The sequence below is a fragment of the Polypterus senegalus genome, chromosome 10 (genome assembly GCF_016835505.1).
Source record: "Polypterus senegalus isolate Bchr_013 chromosome 10, ASM1683550v1, whole genome shotgun sequence".
NCBI lineage: Eukaryota > Metazoa > Chordata > Cladistia > Polypteriformes > Polypteridae > Polypterus > Polypterus senegalus.
The window spans coordinates 104922810-104945690 of record NC_053163.1 but is presented as its reverse complement, the minus strand read 5'-3'; the positions used below and the strand labels follow the sequence as shown (position 1 = coordinate 104945690).

At 39.6% G+C, this 22881-nt stretch overlaps 1 protein-coding gene across 1 annotated transcript in view; it reads left to right on the top strand.

Annotated features, from left to right (window-relative positions):
* Positions 1-22881, top strand: part of npas2 (neuronal PAS domain protein 2) — a 76333-nt gene that overhangs the window by 49189 nt on the left and 4263 nt on the right. The window contains exons 16-18 of the mRNA XM_039766288.1: positions 3393-3551; positions 7327-7512; positions 14490-14680. Of these exons, the coding sequence (XP_039622222.1) occupies positions 3393-3551; positions 7327-7512; positions 14490-14680 (536 nt within the window). The remainder of the gene's footprint in view (positions 1-3392; positions 3552-7326; positions 7513-14489; positions 14681-22881) is intronic.

Sequence of the window (22881 nt, the reverse complement as noted above, 5' to 3'; positions counted from 1 at the left end):
ATGCATACAAGCACATGGAGGCCATACAAACTACTGAGTACAATTTTGATTTGCTGCAATGAAGTTTTGGAAAAACGGACTAGCCTGCCACATCATTTTTTTCACTTTCATTGTTGGGGTGTCTTTGCATTCAGCCCTATGTTGGTTGATAATTTTCATTTCTATCAAACGATGTGGCATCCTTTCATTCCTAACACATGACCCAGTCCATATCAGTATAGATATCCAGCAGGATTTCTTTCCCCATTGAGATCTGATGTGTTTTTTAAAGTGTTCCTTTAATTGTTTTGAGCAGTGTATATATATATAACTTACTTTAAAATGCAGCTTTTACTTACAATATAGTATAATTATTTATACATAAATATATCCAGGCCAAAGGAAGCCATTGGAACAGTACAATCATCATCCAGTTCTTCAGTGGCAAATTCTGATGAATGTACGTCCAGTTTGGTGGAGAGGAAGGAGGCATATTTCTTGCAGACGTCTTCTAGGTTCTAGATGGTTCCTCTCCGTTATAAATACTCACACATTTTGCATATTCAGTGACCTTTATGAAACTTGCCAGGTATGAGTAATTACCATCTGAGCTATGTTATTTGGGGACTGTGCTCCTGCCTGACAGAACTACCCCTTGGGATTTGTTCAGAGGGAGAACTCTAAATAGCAGACAAATGCACCAGTCCATATACTTTTAAATGGCATGCCTGAGTCATCTTTCTGTTGTTTCTTCCAATCTCTCTGTCAGTTTCTTTCTGTCAGCTGATTTGCGTGATTTGAGCTGTATTTATTTATGGCCTCAATTACCCATAAAATAATGTTTTGAAATAAACCTCACAGGTCACAGGCCACTTTGGCTACAGCATCGCAAGTTAGTTCATTTGTTTTGGGAATGTTCTACTGTCAAACTATTTTGGCCTTGAACCTAAGCACTTCTATTCACTTTAGCAGTATTTGGAGTAATAGCCTGCCAGGAAACAGCACCACAGATGCAATGTTTGCTCTGAGAGTGTTGATAGAGAAGTACAGAGAAGGCTAGAAACAGTTGCATTGCATCTTTGTGGACCTGGAGAAAGCATATGACAGCGAGGAGTTGTGGTATTTGTATGAGGAAGTCAGGAGTGGCAGAGAAGTATGTAAGAATTGTACAGGATATTTACGAGGGAAGTGTAACAGTGGTAAGGTCTGCGATAGGAGTGACGGATGCATTCAACGTGGAGGTGGGATTGCATCAGGGATCGGCTCTGAGCCCTTCCTTATTTGCCATGGTGTTGGACAGGTTGACAGACAAGATTAGACAGAAGTCCCCGTGGACTATGATGTTTGCTGATGACTTTGTGATCTGTAGCGAGAGTAGGGAGCAGGTCGAGGAGACCCTGGGGAGGTGGAGATATGCTCCTCTAGAGAGGAGAGGAATGAAGGTCAGTAAGAACAAGACAGAATATGTATGTGTAAGTGAGAGGGAGGTCAGAGGAATGGTGAGGATGCAGGGAGTAAAATTGGCGAAGGTGGATGAGTTTAAATCAAATCAAATCAAATCAAAATCTTTATTGTCATTGTAGCAATGATACATTAAATACTTGGGATCAGCAGTACAGAGTAACAGGTATTATGGAAGAGAGGTGAAGAAGAGAGTACAGGAAGGGTGGAATGGGTGGAGAAGAGTGTCAGGAGTAATTTGTGACAGACGGGTATCAGCAAGAGTGAAAGGGAAGGTCTACAGGACGGTAGTGAGACCAGCTATGTTTATAACATTTAACATCCTAAAAGAAACAAACAATGAGTAAAGGGATTAGCTGAATAATCCATAAACTACAGGTGAATCAATTCATTTATGAACTATTCAAATAAAGGCTCATGTATCTAAGTCTATTTCGTATTTTAGTTACTTATAAAAGTATACATTTATTTCTTTAAATAGTAAACTTCAGTGGTATTGTATTTTTCATATCAATTTAGGGAACATCATGTACTGGCCACATAAGAGTAAAAAACTACAAGTTTTCATTGATTTAAGACAGATTAATTGTAGTCAGAGTGGTGGCGCTGAGGCTAAGGATCAGCACTGGCAATCGGAAGGTTTTCGGTTCAAATCCCGTAAATACCAAAAGGGACTCAGCTTTGTTGGGCCCTTGAGCAAGACCCTTAACCTGCAGTTGCTGAGCGCTTTGAGTAGTGAGAAAAGCGCTATATAAATGCAAAGAATTTTAAGACCAGCCTCTAGATTGAACTGGCCGGTGATGAAAACCATTCAGAATGAGGGAGTAGTGACCACCATAACCCCACCTGAAAAAAAGAAAGGACAGTAAATACAACTTCAACAGCAAACAAACAAAAACAAATGGCAAATTTATGAAACTGTTAATGGATAGTTACAATTTATTAGATAAACTAAAAAAATAAAAGAGCAAATGTGACATTTGGACTCCCTTCAGTTGTAATGTCTTAGAACTCATTAGGTCCTTAGTCTGGTCAGGCTTAGCACTTTAGGTGTTCATTGGTCAGGAATTGTCATTTGGATACAAGCCTAATACATTCTTTGATTCTTCAAACATTGTGCAAGACGCAACAGCCAGAAGCCCTTCTAAGCAACTGACTATGGAGCTGAAAATTAAACTAACTGGCACCTACAAAGCGGAAGGTTATAAAAAAACAAAGCATTTTCAGCCAGCAATTTCCACAGTCCGAAATGTCATTAAGAAGTGGAGAACTGTGGAGGTCAAGATAAGATCAGGAAGACCATGTGGGTACCACCAGGGGGTGCTGCAGCTACAGCTGAACCCTTTGGGGCACCACTTCCACCGCACCCGGAAGTGCAACCAGAAGAAGGCCAAGAAACACCTGGAGCAATTCCGGGTGTACAATAAAAGGAGCTGCCTTACCACCAGCCAAAGAGGCAGGATCTGGTGGAGGTGGACAAATCTTACAGGAGAAAGAGTAGAGAATTAAGAAGAGAGAAAAAGAGAGAAGGAAGAAAGGATTGTGATATATTAGTTGGTGCTTTGTTTACTGTGTTGTGAAGTGGGGAGCAAGAGAAAGACGCTTCCCCACTTTAATAAAACGTGTGCTGTGTTGAACTTGTGTCTTAGCCTGAGGTTGAGGGAGCTGTATGCCATCTGGTGGACCACAAATGACTGAGCCACCCAGCTGTCTTGTGTTTTCTCCAGTGATCACATACTTAGAGTCTTAGCAAAAGTGCATGCACCACTTGTAATTCTAGATGGTTGGGATAAAACTATTGAATATGTGCTTCTCATGTCTTAGTGGTCTAACCTGAAGTGGTCGATTAACCCAAAAACTGGTTCAAAAACCTCTCGGTTAAAGTCAAAAAGTGGTCAATGTCCTTCAACAGCCTCAAAAGTTCCTCACTATCTCTTTATGATTTCTAGCAGCCAATGTACCAGTTCCCGGCCCAATTGGGAGTCATGCATCAGTTAAAAGAGCAGCTGGAAGAACGAACTCGCATCCTACAGGCTGACATTAAGACGCAGCAGCAGGAACTGCATGAAATCAAAGAGCAGCTACAGCTTGTGCAAGACTCCAACCTGCAGGTAACGTACAGGCTTATGTGAAAGGTCTCCTATCTCACAGTAATCACTGACGGCAGTGCAGTGCTATATCTTAAACTGCATGATTCAGAGGGTCGTGTGTGAGGCGTCTACAGATACTAAGTATTTACTTGCATCAAAGCATGAATACGCTCTAAACTGCTGGTTATAAAGGTCCACATGTAAGAGAACTACGTCTCCAAATAACCAGGGATGTAATGATTTTCAGTTTACTTGAAACTGTAGGGTAAAGTAGGCCATCAGTGTCAATGGTAGTTTGTACCCTAAACTGCCTCATGTCAGGCCCTAAAATTAATTTAAAATAATGGTATACTGCATGTAAAGGCAGCCTACGGCAGGACACTTGTAAGTGGTCTCCTCTTATATAATAATCACAGTGGTTAATAATAGACTGTACCCGTGCTTAAGACAGGCCAAATGTAACAATTTCCTGCCCACAAAATAATGCTGTGTGTTAATGCTAACGTGTACCCTAATCTCCAGATTTAGTAGCGACCCAGGATCCGAGAGACTCTGTCAACAAATCTTTATTTTGGCACTTTTATACCACACCATCTCAAGTCAAATGACAAAGCAATAACACTACACAATAAAGTAACAAGATAAAATTACACCGTAAAATCATAAATCAGATCAATTTACATTTACTTAATTGGCTAATGCCTTCACCCAAGGCGACTTACATTTATGATACAATCGGTCCCATTTCTTTTGGTTTTCCAATTGGAGCACAGACAGGTCAAGCGACTTGCCCCGCGTCACACAGTGTAAGTAGTGCCATTTGAACCCACCACCTCTGGGTTTGAAGTTCAAAGCCCCTCATCGACTGCACCACACTGCCTGCCTATAAATTAGAGACTAGTAAACTTTACAGAATCTATACAACTGAAGATAAACTTCTATTATTATCTTCATCACTGGTTTAAAGGCTATTTTCTTTTTTTCTCCATTCTCAGCAGTGATGGGGTGAGATCCATTCTTTTCATATCACCCTTCACCACCTCCAACCACATTTTCTTAGGCCTTCCTCTTGCCTTCATGTCTTCACATCAATCATGAAGCACCTCTTTACCTACTTTACATCCTTTACCTTTTACTCTGCAAGCCCCAACTGCTTTAGTCTCTTTCTCTTCAACACAACAGCTATTGCCACTACACCAAGTTGTTCCTCTTAGCCTTACATTCATCTTCCCTTCACTCTGCAACACTAGACACATCCATCTGGTCATTGCTCTCTCCGTTCTTTTCAGCTTTTCCTCAAGTCGCTCTTTCATCATCTACTGTATGTCTCACATCCATAGAACATACTCCTCCTCCTCCACCTTTCATAAATATTTCCTTTCACTGGCAGTGAGGCAGCTTTATAAGTGAGAATGGGAAACAACAGCCAGAAGTTCTTTGCTGTTCCTCTCACCCTGGCTACACCTGTTGTACCAACACCTCTGTTTGCATTCACCAAGTTGACTCAAGTTGAAGAACTTCCATACCTTCTTCAAATCAACTTCACTGCTGATATTTAAATACACTTACTATACCAGCGTTCTGTTCCCCTCTCTCACACTTTCCACAAATGAAGGTTGCACTTTTCACCTACAGACTATATTTCACACCACTACAACTTTTTTCTCCCGACATCCCATGTATTGGACTGAGTTTTTCCCAACACCCTCAACACACATACCATGTTCCTATGTACCTCATCAATGCCTTTTGCTTCTTTGCCTCCATCCATCACCTTGGTCTTTCCTGGATTTACCTTGAGGCCTTTTACATTCAGACTAGATTTCCATTTACAGTAATCCCTTGCTATATCACACTTCGACTTTCGCGGCTTCACTCCATCGTGGATTTTAAATGTATATCTAAATATATATCGCAGATTTTTCGCTGGTTCACGGATTTCTGCGGACAATGTGTCTTTTAATTTATGGTACATGCTTCCTCAGTTTGTTTGCCCAGTTGATTTCATACAAGGGACGCTATTGGCGGATGGCTGAGAAGCTACCCAATCAGAGCATGTATTACATATTAAATAAAACTCCTCAATGATATACGATATGCTTCCTGCGTGGTGCTTCGCACACTTAAACGCTCTAACAGTCTGTATTGATTTTTGATTGTTTGCTTTTCTCTTTCCCTGTCACTCTGACATTCTCTGCTCCTGACGTGCACTCCTTTGAAGAGGAAGATATGTTTGCATTCTTTTAATTGTGAGAAAGAACTGCCATCTCTGTCTTGTCATGGAGCACAGTTTAAACTTTTGACTAAAGGGTGTTATTTCATGTCTAGAGGGCTCTAATAATGTTAAAAAACGTATTTAGAAGGTCGAAAACAGGTTTTCTATGCTCTAACTGCAAAAATATTCGATTTATAAATAAAGAATCCTACTTCGCAGAAATGCATTTATCGTGGTAGAGTCTGGAACGGATTAACCGCGATAAACGAGGGTTTACTGTATAATCTTCTTTCACAGCATGGCAACAAATTGACAACATAAATTTAAAAATAAACAGGACCAGATTCTGTTCAGAAGTTACAGAAGGGTCTGAGGAAACAGTTCAAGGTATAGCCAGTTTAAATTTCTGATGGAGCTTTACACACAGAGAGCAGCAGTCATACGGCCACATGAGTGTTCACCAAATTTAGTCCTTGGGAAAGTGAATAGACCAGGACCTTTTGGACAGGGATCTGACAAGACAATATGAGACATGCATCGATAACAGGTGGTCTGGGGCCTGAAATGAACAAGTCTGTATGTCTCCAGATGGACTGTATACTGTAGATGAAGTGTAGTCAGCCATTTGAGAAATGACATGTTCATCGCACTTGGTCCATATCTTGATTTTGGCAATAACATTATGAATTTGTTATCTTTTAATATTTATTTAGATTAAACTATTGAAAAAAAATTATAGTATTTCCAACAAGAAATTATAGACATGTGATAAAGTATTTAAACATTAAAAAGGAGAGACAGGATCTGAATCTAGTAGTGTTTGATAGGAAGTAGAACATTAGAACATTACAAAAATGTTGACAAAGACAACCCATTTAACCCAACAAAGCTTGCCAGTCTTTTAGATTGCAAAGATGGTAGAGAGACTTTTGACTGCTTTAAGGAGTGCTGGTAAACTTGGTGATGGAACAATATCAGTAAACCAAGATCTTGTGGGAAAACATCCCATTTTTGAGAGGAGCTGAAGATCCTAGTAGAATCAGTCTGGTGTTATTTCTGTTAGGCTCTGGAAAGTTAAGTCATTCATGAAGTGTGGTCAGTGACTCCGCCAGTGAGTTTGTCTAGAGCTGAAGTGTATCTAGGAGAACTTAAATGGAGATAAGTGTCATCTCTTTGAAGTGAAGCAAGCAGGCAGAACCTGCAAAATATATCACTGAGTTCAATACTCCATACTATTGTAACAGCAAGGTAAGTATGAAAGTCAGATTGTCATGCAGCCAAAGCAACGGGCACAATGGTAATCAACAAGAAAGAATATGAAAGTTAGACAGTTTGTGTTGTTGACACGACCTGTCCCTGATTTTAAAATCAGGTATGAAAATGTTAACAAATAAATGTGAGACATTCTTCCCTAGTAAATCTCAGTGTACGGCTATTTAAGTCAACTGCTATGTTTGCTGGGTTACCATTAATGAACTTACTGAACAACTGAATGACTACGTTTATTTGGAATCATTTGTAGAGCTCTGTCATCAAATGTCAGTTTGAAGCATTTCAACTATTTCTGCATTTTTATTTTAGATGATGTTACAGCCCATCCCCTTGAGTTACAGCACAGGACAACACAAAGGTCTGAGTCGGTCCACTCAGCCATCACTGTCATCTGGGAGCCTTCAGTCAGCCACTGGCCTATCGAAGCAGACCCAGACCTTGTGCCCCTCAGAGCAGTACTGCGCGTCATCACATGTCCTGTTGAGGGAACCCCAGGTAAAGAGTTTGTGGGTTGCACAAAGTGACAAAGAAACACATGACTGCACTAACTCTTCGGGCTTGCTTTCTTTCTTTCTTTCTTTCTTTCTTTCTTTCTTTCTTTCTGTCTTTGATGTATTTTCTAAAAAGGAATAATTCCAAATGTGCCAAATAATAATAATAATGAAGAAGAAGACATATGCTATTTATGGGAAATGGACAAGGTGATTATTGTGCCCGTTGTTGTCATCCCACCTAAACTACACAAAAGCCGACAGACATTAGATATAAACCAATAGCATACACTTAAGTACAGATAGCAGCCATTTTAAATAGATAGATAGATAGATAGATAGATAGATAGATAGATAGATAGATAGATAGATAGATACTTTATTAATCCCAAGGGGAAATTCACATACTCCAGCAGCAGCATACTGACAAAATACATGTCAAGTAGTGAGGAGATTCCTCAACACAAACACAATCCCCTAAAACAAGGGTCTCCAACTCCAATCCTGGAGAGCTACTGTGGCTGCAAGTTTTCTTCTTAACTCTTTTCTTAATTAGTGGCCAGTTTTTGCTGTTAATTAACAATTTCTCTTTATTTTAATTGACTGTGACTGCTGAATTGATTCGTTTTTCCTTAAACGGCACCTAAACATAAATTTGATGTGAAGTGAGCCAACAGATGACCAACTAAGTTGGGGCCTCAAACTCCAACCTTCATTCAGTTTCTTAATTTGAAGCCAATTCTCTTTGCTAATTAAACCCGTTATTTAATTCCATGGCGCTTATTCTGCCATGGCAGACATTGCTAAAGCTGTTGATTTTCTCTTTTAACAGCTCTGTCAAAATGTTTTGTGTGACCTGAGCAGATCAACATTAATGAGGCCTTCACCTTTCTTTATTTTCAGTTATTATGTGATGGACGCAGATTGTTGTTTATGTGTTGGTTCATTTTGTGTCTTAATATTGTTTGGCGGCTAATTTAGGAAAAAAAGAAATAATTAAGGGGCCTGAGTCTTAAGTTGTGCATTATTTAAAATTAAGGCAAAGAGTTAATTAGCAGCAAACTAAAGTCATTAATTAAGAAAAGGGTTAGAATGAAAACCAGCAGCCACAGTAGCTCTCCAGAAGTGGAGTTGGAGACCCCTGCCCTAAAACATACACATGTCTACACTCCATGTCTTGGCCCCTTGTCCAATACAGGCAGTAGCAACAGAACTATCACAGGATATACTGAATAATAATAACAATGAGAGGAGAAGAAAAACAAAACGCTGCGCTAGCTTAAGGCCTGCCTTCACAGGATATGGACCCCTGGCCTGCCAGGTGAGGTGGATGGCCCAGTTGCCCACGTTTTCAGCTCTCTTTTTTGCCTACTGTTATGATCCTTTTGCACTTCTTTGGTATATTCACAGTTTAATGGATTAAAAAGAAGTGTATCAACATTTTGTTGTTAAACAGTTCCTTGTCAGTATTCATTGTCATTCATGTTATAATTGTAAAGCAGGTTCTCTGATGGTTCAGGGGCACAATTATTAATTTGTCCATGTAATTATTTTGATTATTTCTTTAAACATTTTTTAACGGATCCTTCTAGCTCTGGTCATCCAAAGGGATTTTGGATGTTTTCAGCTGTATGCTGTATGTAGCCTTTGTTAATTGTTTCTGCTTTGTGGTAGTATATAGATGGTTTTGAATCACATCTTATTTTAAATACATCTCTTTCTTCATCTTCTATCTTTGTTTGACCTCAGATAGTAGATGTTAGGTATATTTTAAGAATGAGTAGATCTGTCCTTTTCCTGCTACCAACAAGCCTCGGAGTTGACTTTGGTCCAACTCTAACCTCAATTTACCATCTTTTAATTGTAGCTTGGTAACTTCCAGCAATGCACTGGGCAAACAAGTAACAAATACTTCATAAACACATGAATTACAATTGAGAATGAAATCCAAACCTTCTGACCTGACTAGTAAAAAACGAGAAGTTACAGTGAGGCATTATAAAGGTGTATTGCCATTGGTTTTCAGGAGCCCCAATAGGGTTTCTTTACACACTTCATTTTGCTGCCTAAAAGTGCTCAGTGTTAATGTATCAGATAAAGGATGTGTAGCGTTGTTCATAAATGGCACGCAGTTTTGTTTTAATCCTCCCCTTTGCTACTCCCTCCAGGGGTGCATCCCATAACTGAGCCTGTCCTTTTAATTAGCTTGTTGATTTGTTGGGCCTTGGTTGAAGTGCTGTTATCAGCCCAAGATACCACAGTGTAGAAAATCGCACGGGCAATCGTAGAGTTGTAGAAGATGTGAAGGTTGTCACTTCTCACTTTAAAGGAGCACAGTATGCTAAGGAAAAACAGTACGCTGTGCCCTTTCTTATATTGTTCCTCAGTGTCATTAAGGTGGACTCCCAAGTACTTGTAGCGGTGCACCGTCTCCACATTCATTATTCCTGAATAGTGACTCGACATAGAAGCTCTTTGGTGAAGCAACAGTCAATAACCAGTTCCGTGCTAGTATTAAGTTGCAGACAATTCTCTTTGCACAAAGAATTGTCTACCTACACTGATTCTGATTATTCCTCCCCATTAGTGAGGAATCATCTAAGAATTTCTGCAAGTGACACGACCTGGTGTTATTTTTATAGTCTGAGATGTACAAAGCAAAGGAGACAGGACTGTTCCTTGTGGTGCTCCAGTGTTGCTCACAACTTCTCCAACGGTGGTCTGCCTGACAGATAGTCCAGGACACCATAGGCTCATCTACCTGCATATCTCTGAGTTTACCCCTTAACAGGGATGGCTGGATGGTTTTGAAGGCATTGGAGAAACCAAAAAACATCATCCTTATAGCGTTGCCAGCTTTGCTCAGGTAGGAATTAAACTTGTTTAGCAAAAGGATAACTGTATCCAGCATTCCAGTCTTCCATGTGGGTCCAAGTGGAGTTTCACAAGTGGACTCATCGTCCAGGATGAGGGACGTAAGCACCACCAGTCAACAAAACTTTTCCACGCTGTGACACTTTTTGGAGCCTTAGTGACAAACTGAACAGGTGACAGAGGATTCCACTGTTATGTGTCCTAAGTGGCCACTGTACGTCTATTTTTGTTGGTGCTCTCCATGTTTTTTTTCTTCCTTGGGGTGCCCCTGCCACTTGGATTCTGTTTCTTTTCTTTTGGATCAATCAACAGATTTGAACTACTGTACATCTCTTTATTACAAGAACAAGGTGATACTTCTCTTTCTCATAATACACAATACTTATTATCTTTGCCTTGACTTCTTTTCATCTGGAAAATGCCCGTATAACATGACATGTTCCACGTAACATGGACAATGCGGTTATTTTTTGATTTATGAATGAATGCCTCTGTATTTCAGAGACACCTATTGGTTTTGCCACAGCTGAAGTCAATGGCTGGTAGTTTTCTTTATCTGCACAGCTAGGTGAGGAGCTGAACATTGCGGATTTATGCCATCCAAGATGTATTCAATAATGGCCGTTTCCCATAGCAACTTGCGACATCAGGCCTTTTTATTCATTTGATTTCTGGTCGCATTTCCATGGCAGCTGTCAGTCTGAATCACCTTCATAAGTATGTTAATTAAAGAAATAAAACACCTGGCTCTAATAAAAAATAAGTGTCAGCCATAGTAAGCAATCAATTTGCCCCCTGAAGAGATTTTTAATTGCACTAGTCTTCTAGGTGCCATTTCTTGTAGTTAGATAAGAACAAACTCTTATTTTTAGATGGGGACATCCTTTTAATGAAAAGAAGCTGATGTCTAGAAGCCTGTAAGACAATCTTTGTAAAATGCCACTGTCTCAGGAAATTGCATTTCCAGGGTCATGTATCACGTAAGTAAGGCTGCTGGGAAGACTGCACTCGCCTGCGTGCTACTAGTGACGCACTTTGGGGACTGATGTAATTATCCTTTTAATTTTCAGTGCTGAAAGTTCAGCTGATTTGTTTTTCCTTTGAACATCCACAAAAAGTGAGAAAAAGAAGCCATTTATCACTGAAATGCTTTCAAGCAATAAACCCTCATACGTTAAAGCATTTTTCACTGTGTGCTCATTTAGAAGATGCTTGTCAAAGAAGGGTGTCAGGGTGTTTCCACTTGAGGACATAAATGCAACCAAAGTGCCAAGAATGGAACAACATTTAATGTGAACTTCCTTAACGTAATGGAGCTGGGGCAGATACTGACCACCAGGGGGCAGCAGCACAATTCTGTGCAGTAGAGTAGGATTGAACTTTAAGGTTACTCCTGCCTGCTTTCTTCAAAGATTTCTTGTCACTTCTGCCTGCTCCTTCAGAGAGCCAGCCTCATGAGGGGTATGGCTGGAGCCCCAGAGACCATCCTCCTTGTAGTCCTCACTTAGCATGGCTCTCTTGGTACAGCAGCACACTGTCTGCGAATGTGTCACACAGGCTATGATTTTCAGAATTGACATGAATATGATATTTACACAATATAACCATTGTGAGGGACGGCCGGCAGTGTAGTCCGGCTGGGATGTCCCTGAAGGAAAAGAAGGAGGAAGAGCAAGCTTTTCAGGGCACTGCATCCCCCGGGACGCTAGGTGGCAGCTCCCCTGGACGGCAACGGTTCCCCGGATTCCCGTAAAGCATCCTGGGACGTGGAGTCCGTTTCCTCAGCCCTGTTGGGTGCCGTGGGTGCCACCAGGGGGAGCTCACAAAGAACCTGGGAACTCCTACTATTACAACAACCCTGAAGTACTTTGGAGTCACGAGGTCGGAAGTCCACAGTACTTCCAGGATACTTAAGAACTGGACTGGTCAAGAACCAGCCAGGAGAGCCGGAGTTGGGTGGTAGAGTGACGGAGCTGCTGGGTGGAGGGGAGGATATTGATTATTGTTTGTTATTATTATTGATTGGAGAATTGTGGAGTGTGCCCTTTATTTATGAGAATTATTAAAGTTATTCTTGGTGCTTTTTATAATTGTGTCTTAGACGTCTGTCTGGTGGGTTCAACGTGGCAACAGCGCCTCTAGCGTCCACACCGTATAACCTACTACTGACTTAATTATCTTCAAAATAGAAAATCATTGCTAGTATTACATAAATAAAATCATTAATGGCATCACAAATAGTAGGGTGCAATGTCAATGAGTTAGCTATAGCAGTGGAGCTACAAACGAGCAAGAAATGTATCCTTACTCATGAAAAACACGACAAAAATCTCTGATCACATCTGCTATTCCTAGTTTACTTTTATTGTCTCAAGCATGCATCAGAAACACAGAAGGCATGATTTCTTAAATCAAAACCTTTGTTACTTCAAAATGAACATGCTGTATATGGTAAGTTTATAAAGAACAAGAATGAGCTAGTTATTTTGTAAAATGTATAAAATATCCTTCACTTTAGAACACAATTTCATGTGGCAAACTGACTGTGAAGAAATAACTTTGACTTCAAAAATACTGAACTCATCCTTTAAGTATCCTTTGAAGTGCATGCCTAAGATGTACATGGGGAAGGAACACGGGCTCAAGAGAAATGTGCTGCAGCAAAAAGCAGCTTTAGGCCCACAATAGTGGAAATGCCCGGCTAGTAGTAGAGTCTGCTGGGCTACAGAATATCTGCATTGCTGAAGGTTCAAAGATACTTATAGAGACATCCTTCCATTTACAGAATATACCTTTATGGCAGCAGCATCACTGAGTGCGGTTCTGGCCCGGACACCATTCTGTTACATTGCACAGTCACTCACACCACACCAGTTTTAAATAAAAAATAATGTTTGAAAATAAAACCATTTTTATGTTTTTATAACATGCAGACTTTTCAGGAATTTTTAACCTGTAATATGAAAAGTTGAGAAGAACAGGTCATGCTCATTTCACCCTCCCTGATTGTGTCTCACCCAAGTTATTGATGCACCTCTGTACTCTGAAAGGACTGTCAAAAGGTTTACTTACCTCAGCAGCACCATTCATGTCTCTGGTGACTCTTCCTATGAAGTCAGTAGATGGATTAGAAGAGCATGGGGGGTTATGAGGTCACTGGAGAGAGGTGTGTGGTGCTACTGATGTCTTTGCAAAAGGATGAAGGTCCAAGTGCTTCCTGTCTAGTTGTGAGACATGGACGCTATCCAGTGACCTGAGATGAAAACCTTTGGTACTGTGTCTCTCCAGAATATCCTTGGGTACCACCGGTTTGATTTTGTGTCGAACAAGCAGTTGCTCACAGAGTCCTGAATGAGACACATTACCTTCAGCTACTATGGCCATGTAGCTCAATTCCTCAAGGGTGATCTGGCTTGCAGGATCCTTATTATTGAGGACCCAAGTGGCTGGACCAGGCCAAAGGGACGCCCATGTAACAACTGGCTGTGGCAGATAGATGGTTATTTCCAGAGGGTGGGAGTGGACCGCGTGTCTGCCTGGGGGGTTGCTAACCAAGATTCTGTTTTTTGTCAAGTGGTAGGTATGGCAATGTGTTGTACCAGTGCATGCTCCCCAATGTCACCTGACCTTGCCTGTCATCTCTACATGGTGTCATCAAAATGAATGCAAATACCCTTAAATCACAGTCGGAAATGTTTATTTTAACAATGTCTGAATTGTCTAATTTGTTTTTTCAAACTGTAGAGCAAAAGAGTAAAATACAAAAAAGTTTGTTTGTCCTAAACATTATGGATGGCACTGTACCTTATTGGCAAGCCAAGTTAATATTATAATCAGGAGGTGATACTGTTGGTGTATTGGCTGAGACCAGAGCAAGGATGAGCCGCTCAGCAAAGCTATCTTTGGGTCATTATGTTTGTGTTTTTGCTTTTGTCAGTGCTCCTCCATTCATAGAAGTATTTATCTGCTGTCAACTGTAGGTTTTATTTGTCAGAGTTCATAAGTGGTGGCTGATGTTATCAATTACCTTTCAATATGAGTGAGCTATGAACAACAATTTACAATATCAAAGTGAATAATCTCCTTTTCTTTCTCTGTTCTCCACAGATCCAACAAAGAACAATGATTGGGACCCCTCTGCAGACCAGCAGCTTACCTACACAGACTCAAACCAGCGTCTCAGTGCCTCTCTACAGCAGTCCTGTCATGTTCTCCCAAACCAATCCTCAGATTCCAGCAACCCAGGCTGTAACTCAGAGACATCCAGAGAATGACTTCAGTCAAGACCGACAGTTACGGTACCGTATGCAGTCAACCTACCTTTTAATACTCACTTTTTACAGAGGTATCTTCTTTATGAAGAAAATGTTTCATTTCAAATTGACAAAACAACTAAATGAACATTTTGGCAAACTGAAGATTATGAAAATGTTGTCATGTTCAGGCTAGTAGTGACGTGAATGATAAGGAAGCTATATGGCATTTTTTAATAAGGCACACTTTTGCTATCGGCGCCACCTCTAAATTTTGAACCTTGTTAGGTTTGAGTCGATTCTCCTAATCAACATGCAATATGCATTGCTATACAGGATACATAATAAAATACTCCCACAATGCAGTTTACCATCAGAATAATGAGCAAAATAATAAATGAACACTCTTATTTTTGGAAAATAATGAACAAATTAAAAAAATAGCTTAAAATAAATATAAGACACAAAATAAGCATTATAAACAATGTAAATGTATTAATTCTTCACTGCTTCTGTTGGACCGAAATATGTGTTTTTATTCAGTTTTATGTTTAGAAAATTGAATGCCAGGTCTCTTCAGAGATATTCAATTGGGTTCAAGTCTGGGCTCTTGCAAGGCAACTCAAGAACATTCACATAGTCGTCCATAAGCCACTCCTGTGCGGTTTTTGCTCTGTGCTTAGGGGAAGTCAAGCAAAATCAAGGCAACTCAGGTGTAACATCTTGCCTAAAGATTGGACCCGAGTCTCCTCGAAAGCTTGCATGTTGTAATCTTTTTAGTTGGCCAATAAAAGGTGTCATTTTACTTGACTTCTCATTACGTCCATAATGGCTAATATGGTACAAGACCCTACTACTTTGTGCTTAGGATCATTGTTCTGTGAGAAGGTGAACCTTAGGCACAGTCTCAGGTGCAGGATGTTATAGAGCAGGTTTTTATTACGGATATCTCTTTATTTCACTCCATTCAGCTTTTCCTCAACCCTGTCTAGCCTCCCAGTCCCTGCCACTGAAGAACAATCCCACACCATGGTGCCACCACCACCACATTTCACCATAACTTTGGTATTGCACAGATAATGAGCAGTGACTGGTTTCCTCCAGACATGATGTTTAGAACTGAGGCCGAACAGTTCAATGTTGGCTCCATCAGATGAGAGACTCTTGTTTCTTATAGTCTGAGAGTCTTTTAGGTGCCTTTTTGCAAATTCCCAGATGGTGGAATGTTGTGGTAGTGGTTGTCCTCTCCATCTCCACAACAGGTTCTCTGGAGCTCAGCTACTGTATAGTGATCATCAAGTTCTTGGTCAATACTCTCTTACCATGGCCCTTCTCCCCCAACTGCTCTGTTTGGCCAGACACCAAGCTCAAGGAAGAGTCGTGGTTGATCCTAACATTTTCCATTTTAAGAATTGTGAAGGCCATTTTGCTTTCTGGTAACCTGCAGAATTTTTTTGTAACCTTCCCCTGATCTGTCCCTTGACATTATCCTTTCTCTAAACTCTGCAAGCAATTCCTTCAACCTCATGGCTTTGTTTTTGCTCTGCTACACATTGTCCCCTGTAGGACCTTCTATAGATAGTTGTGTGCCTCACCTAATCGTGTGCAATCAGTTGAATTGACTATAGGTGGACTCCAAACAAGGTATAGAAGCATCTGAACGATGATCAATAGAATGGGACGCACCTGAACCACATTTCTAGTGACTTAGCAAAAGGTCTGAACACTTGCATCAGTATTATATTTCAGTTTTTTATTTTTAATACATTTGAAAAAATTCCTAGAATCCTGTATGTGCTTTGCCATTGAGGTACTGTATATAGAGTGTTATTTGAATGATATAACACTCTATATACAGTACCTCAATGTTCTATATATAGTATAAATGAATTTAGCATAAGGGTCCAACATAAGAAAGTGCTGAAAAAGTGAAGGGATCTAAATAATTATATACTGTATATATATGATAATATTTATGAAAGTTTACTAGATGATTAAATATGTATGTAAGTTTGCTACAGGTCGCCCTTTTCACACTGATGCTTACAGTTGCTTTATATTTCACAGATTAACAATAAAAATGCCTTAAAACATTTATATTTATGTCTGTGTGCATTTGTGGAATCTGTAAGACGATAAAGTTCAGTGCAACCGGAAAAGAAAACTATAATACTGAGCTAAAAAAGCCTCTGCCAAGCCATTATTTGCATGCTTGTCCCTAGTGATAAATCCAGTGTCTCGCTGAAGCTCTTATTTGCTTTCAAGCAATACATATCCTCAGATTCAATCTATTGTGTTTGGCTTTCTGATTTGTTGTTGTGAAAGACAGAGTACTATGAAAAAGATTTTATACATTTTCACTTTCATATAACAAATCCGATATTTATTGATGTTGCCCATAGTGATGCACCTCCAGTGGCAGCCACCAGTAAAGCTTCCTCCCTGTAATTGTTGCCATTTCAGCTCCATTGGTATTCCAGTGGATGTATAAAATGGTGAAGGTTCTGTTTCCTGCACCCAGAAATAAGACACGGAGAGTGGGGCATCCACGTGTGTTACGTTTGAGTTTTATTTAATGTAAAAGGCATAGTGCCTCATCATTTTTCTGGGCTGAGTAGGCACAGTTAAAGGGGCACCATGGTTAGTGATGCCACCTCAAACTTGCAAGAGACTGGGTTCAAAACCAGGCTTTGCCACTGTCCTTGTAGAGCTTGCTAATTCTCGCTGCCTGGTGTTGATTTTTCTCCATGTACTATGGTTTTTCTCAGACATGTTAAAGACACTGGTGTTGGTTTAACTGGTGACTCTAAGCTTGTCCTGCATACCTTAGGTGAGTGTAGTTGAAGGTGTCCATTGGTGTACTGGTTGTCTTCTGCCTTGCTCCAAGTCCAGTCAAGCCAGGCAATGTCTTCTGATAGATTACAAGAGCTCATTAAATGGGTTAGTGGGAAACACTGTTAACAATGTCTGAACATAGTTATCAAAGTTGGGAATACAGACCTAGCTGCTGGCATAAGGAAGGAATCCTCTTTCAAAGGTATATGACGAATATGATATTTTCATCCTAATCAAAGAAAATGACAAACACTACTACAATTGATTACAAGATCTGTCCATATACTCCTTCCAAAGCTATCAAAAACACCATTCAAACCCTTTCGGTCTCCCAAACATTAATTGAAATAACTCATTCAATGTGACCCAGAAATATATTGATAGATATTGAGGTTCTCTGTTCAAACTGTACTTTCTAAACAACATGTTACTTAGTCAGCTCCTCCCTGATTGCAGAAATGAGCAGAAGTGCGAATTCATCCTTATGCTGCAAAGTACAAAGCAACTAAACTCAAACCCCGAGGATGTAGGTCCTCCTCAAGGACTGTGTCCCTCCTGCCTCACTGCATTCTCTCCATTAAGGCCTCTGAGAGACTCTGTTAGTGGTTAGGATTTCTTATTTACTTCTACAATGTGATTAAACTCTGAGAATGTATGTTGTATGTTTGTGATCAGTTTTTTTATTTAATCAAAAACAAATACTTTTACAGGAAATGTTTTATAACCTTGTGTCAGGATTTGAATCTCAGAAATTTAGAATATCAAACCCACAGCTGCTTATTTAAGGGTTGTTTGACATACAATGATTTACAAGGCCAGAGCTGCCTTATGGAGTTTCTTTTATGATTATAGCTAAGAGGTTAATAATAATTGCCTACAGTGTGAGCCCAAACTGAACCTATACTTGCTATTTTATAGTTGGCCTCTTTCTAAACTACACTTGGGACTTAACCAAATTCAACTTAAAGTATAAGTTCATCATTTTTCAAGTCAAACTGACTTGTTCAGAACTGCATACATTAATTTATCACATAAGATTGCATTCTATAGTTAAGTTTATTGTGTGAATTTTAAAACATACTTTGACTGCTGTTGTATTTTACAATGGAAGTAAGCAGGACCAAGGTACCAATAATAATAAGAAAAAACATTAAACCTTACTGAATGTATCCACTTTGAGGCATTGAAGATTTCAATGTAAGAACACGTGCTTTCCGTGTTTCTAAGGCATTCTTTTGAAAACCAAAGTTAACTGGAGATATTAAATTTGATCCCAGATTCTTGGTACTGTTTTCTCGATGTTAAAGATATGTTTCTTGCTCAGTTACCTGCTCGCACCAGCAGCCCCCTTTTCAGCCTTTGCCAAGCTACAGGGAGATTCACTTGAAAGAGGCCCTGAATATTCTGTTGCAACTCCTGTTAGGATGAAGATAGATAGATAGATAGATAGATAGATAGATAGATAGATAGATAGATAGATAGATAGATAGATAGATAGATAGATACTTTATTAATCTCAAGGGGAAATTCCCTTACTCCAGTAGCAGCATACTGATAAAAACCAATATTAATTTAAAGAGTGATAAAGCAATCTGAACCAAAAAATACACTATATACCTTGACGTATGTGTAATCGATTGCATTACATGCGATGCTGGAAGTGGTTTCCATTTTCTGGCAGACACATTTCAACACGGCGCTCCATGTTTCTGAACGTATTGGCAAGCGTCTCAGGGGGAATAGCAGAAATTTCACATTGGATGTTTTACTTTAAATCTTCCATAGTGCGAGGCTTGTTCCGATAGACTTTTCCTTTGAGCATACCCCAAAGGAAGAAGTCTGGTGGTGTCAGATCTGCCGACTCTGGTGGTCAAAGCCCCTTTGAAATTACGCTGTTGGTAAAAAAGGACTTAATTTCTGCCATGCTCCTTGATGATGTGTGACACGTTGCTCCATCTTGCTGGAAGTAACCTTCCGTTAACTCACGATCATCCAGTTGATTCTGACATCGCTTAAACGAATTGGTGACCCAATAGGTTCGCACCATGAAGACGCGCTTCTCAATACTGTACAACAACATCCTGATGAGAAGTTGAGTGACTGAGTGAAAGGATATGGCTGGTATGCACCCAGATGTTGCAAGCAGAGGTTAAATGTCGCAACAGCTGTTTGGCGCATACCTCATCGCTCTGACACAGGGGCATCCCAACTTGTTCAAAGCTCCATATACTGAGGAGCACATTGTACGTTGTTTTGTTGAGATTGCTTTTTCCTAGCGAGAGTTATTACAAAATATCCGGGGCCTATTTCGAGTGAATCTCCCTTTATTATCCTACTGTGCTTCTGCAGTTCTGTTTCTTCAGCAGTTATGTTCTGCCATGACTTGTAACAACAGATAGATGCACACTGAAATTATACTATTTTTTTTTCCTTTAACTACACCTGCTTTTCACCAGTTACAGTGCTTGATAGTTTGTGAAGCCTTTAGAATTTTTTATATTTCTGCATAAATATGACCTAAAGCATCATTAGATTTTCACTCAAGTCCTAAAAGTAGAAAAAAGAAACCAGTTAAACAAATGAGACAAAAATATTATACTTGGTAATTTTATTTATTAAGGAAAATGATCGAATATTACATATTTGTGTGTGGCAAAAGTATGTGAACCTTTGCTTCCAGTATCTGGTGTGACCAACCCCCCCCCATGCAGCAATAACTACAACTAAACACTTCCGGTAACTTTTGATCTTTCCTGCACACCAGCTTGGAGGAATTTTAGCCCATTCCTCCGTACAGAACTGCTTCAACTCTGGGATGTTGGTGGGATTCCTCACATTAACTACTCGCTTCAGGTCCTTCCAGAACATTTCGATTGGATTAAGGTCAGGACTTTGACTTGGCCATTTCAAAACATTAACTTTATTCTTCTTTAACCATTCTTTGGTAGAACGACTTGTGTGCTTAGGGTCGTTGTCTTGCTGCATGACCCACCTTCTCTTGAGATTCAGTTCATGGACAGATGTCCTGACATTTTCCTTTAGAATTCTCTGATATAATTAAGAATTCATTGTTCCATCAGTGAAGGCAAGCCATCCTGGTCCAGATGCAGCAAAACCACCATGTTTCACAGATGGGATAAGGTTCTTATGCTGGAATGCAGTGTTTTCCTTTCTCCAAACATAACGCTTTTCATTTAAACCAAAAAGTTCTATTTTGGTCTCATCCGTCCACAAAACATTCTTTCAATAGCCTTCTGGTATGTCCATGTGATTTTTAGCAAACTGCAGACGACAAGCAATGTTTTTTTTTGGAGAGCAGTGGCTTTCTCCTTGCATCCCTGCCATGCACACCATTGTTGTTCAGTTTTCTCCAGATGGTGGACTCATGAACATGAACATTAGCCAATGTGAGAGAGGCCTTCAGTTGCTTAGAAGTTACCCTGGGGTCCTTTGTGACCTCGCCAACTATTACACGCTTTGCTCTTGGAGTGATCTTTGTTGGTCGACCACTCCTGGGGAGGGTAACAATGGTCTTGAATTTCCTTCATTTGTACACAATCTGTCTGACTGTGGATTGGTGGAGTCCAAACCCTTTAGAGATGGTTGTGTAACCTTTTCCAGCCTGATGAGCAGCAACAACTCAGAAATCTCCTTTGCTCGTGCCATGATACACTTCCACAAACATGTGTTGTGAAGAGCAGACTTTGATAGATCCTGTTCTTTAAATAACACAGGGTGCCCACTCACACCTGATTGTCATCCCATTGATTGAAAACACCTGACTCGAATTTCACCTTCAAACTAACTGCTAATCCTAGAGGTTCACATACTTTTGCCACTCACAAATATGTAATATTTGATAATTTTCCTCAATAAATAAATGACCAAGTATACTATTTTTGTCTCATTTGTTTAACTGGTTTCTCTTTATCTACTTTTATGACTTGAGTGAAAATCTGATGATGTTTTAGGTCATATTTATGCAGAAATATAGAAAATTCTAAAGGGTTCACAAACTTTCAAGTACCACTGTACATTCTGTGATGTCAATTTACAAAGAATACATGCCAAGTCACAACATAGTGAACATAAAAGCGCAGAAGAGTTGTATTGTACTATCCACATAACAATAAAACTGACCAGAACTGATTACACTGCATTGTATTTTAATACAAGCCGTACACTTCTGAAAGAGACAAGCCACCTGCACATTGCACTTACCATGACCAGTCATTCGTACGCACGATAAACAAAATCCTTCAAAAATGAAATCAATTTTGTGATGGAGCTCAACTACGATGAAACCAATTGAAGCGCCACATTCCAAATATCAAATTTTGTAACGCATGTTCTGTTGACCTTGCTGAGGATATGATAATAAAAAAAACTGAGGGCATTGTTTTTGAGTAAATACTCACTGACACTCACTAATACTAATCAATCCATTAATACACAGGGAGTACATGCAAACTCTGTGCTGGTGCTGTGAGGCAGGAATAACAGCTCTGCACTACCACTCTGCCTATGCTAAAACATCTGTATTTGACTTTACTAAACGTCAACCTGAATTCAACTTTATATATTCTTATAATGTCCTTTCAATTCTTGTCACTTGAGTGCAGTCTTTCTCTTGTTGGCCACTGAAGCACATTTGTAAATTTTCATACAGGCATCAGCAGGCAATTTCTTTGCGAAATAATGAAATAAGTTTCCATGAAGTGAAAGAATTTGAGAGATTATAATTGAGTAATTTTTTTCAGTTATTATTGCCTGGTTGTCTATAGAACAGAGACAGTAATTTACATCTGCGCATCAACACTGAATAATGTCAATAATAAGCTTGACGATTACATAAATCTACACTCCAAGGGCCACAGCGAAGTGAAACACACAGCTAGTTTCCTTTAAAATGGTTAAATCTCACAAACATGGATCAATAACTCAGTAACATTTTTCGCGTGAAAAATTGATGTATTCAATAAGTTTAAATGCTTTTTTTCACATTTGGACCCCGGTACCCATTAGCTACATTATTAAAGGCAAGAACAGGGTAGTTTTTTTTTTAGTTTATGAAATAGGCTTTACTTTAAAAAACAATTTTATGAGGCAAATTACAATACGAGGGGGGACCCAAAAATAACCAGAAATATTTTTAAAACGTGTTTAATTTAATTTTCTGTACAAACTGCAATTAGTCTCCTTCAAAGTACTCTCCATTGGCGGAAATACACTTATCTAACCATTTGTTCCATTATTCAAAACATTTTTTAAATTCGTCTGAAGTAATGCCCATTAATGCTCTGGTCGTTTCTTGTTTGACCTCTTCGATGTCAGCAAAACGCCTTCCTTTCAAGTCTTTTTTCATCCGAGGGAACAAAAAGAAATCACACGGAGCTAAATCCGGTGAGTAG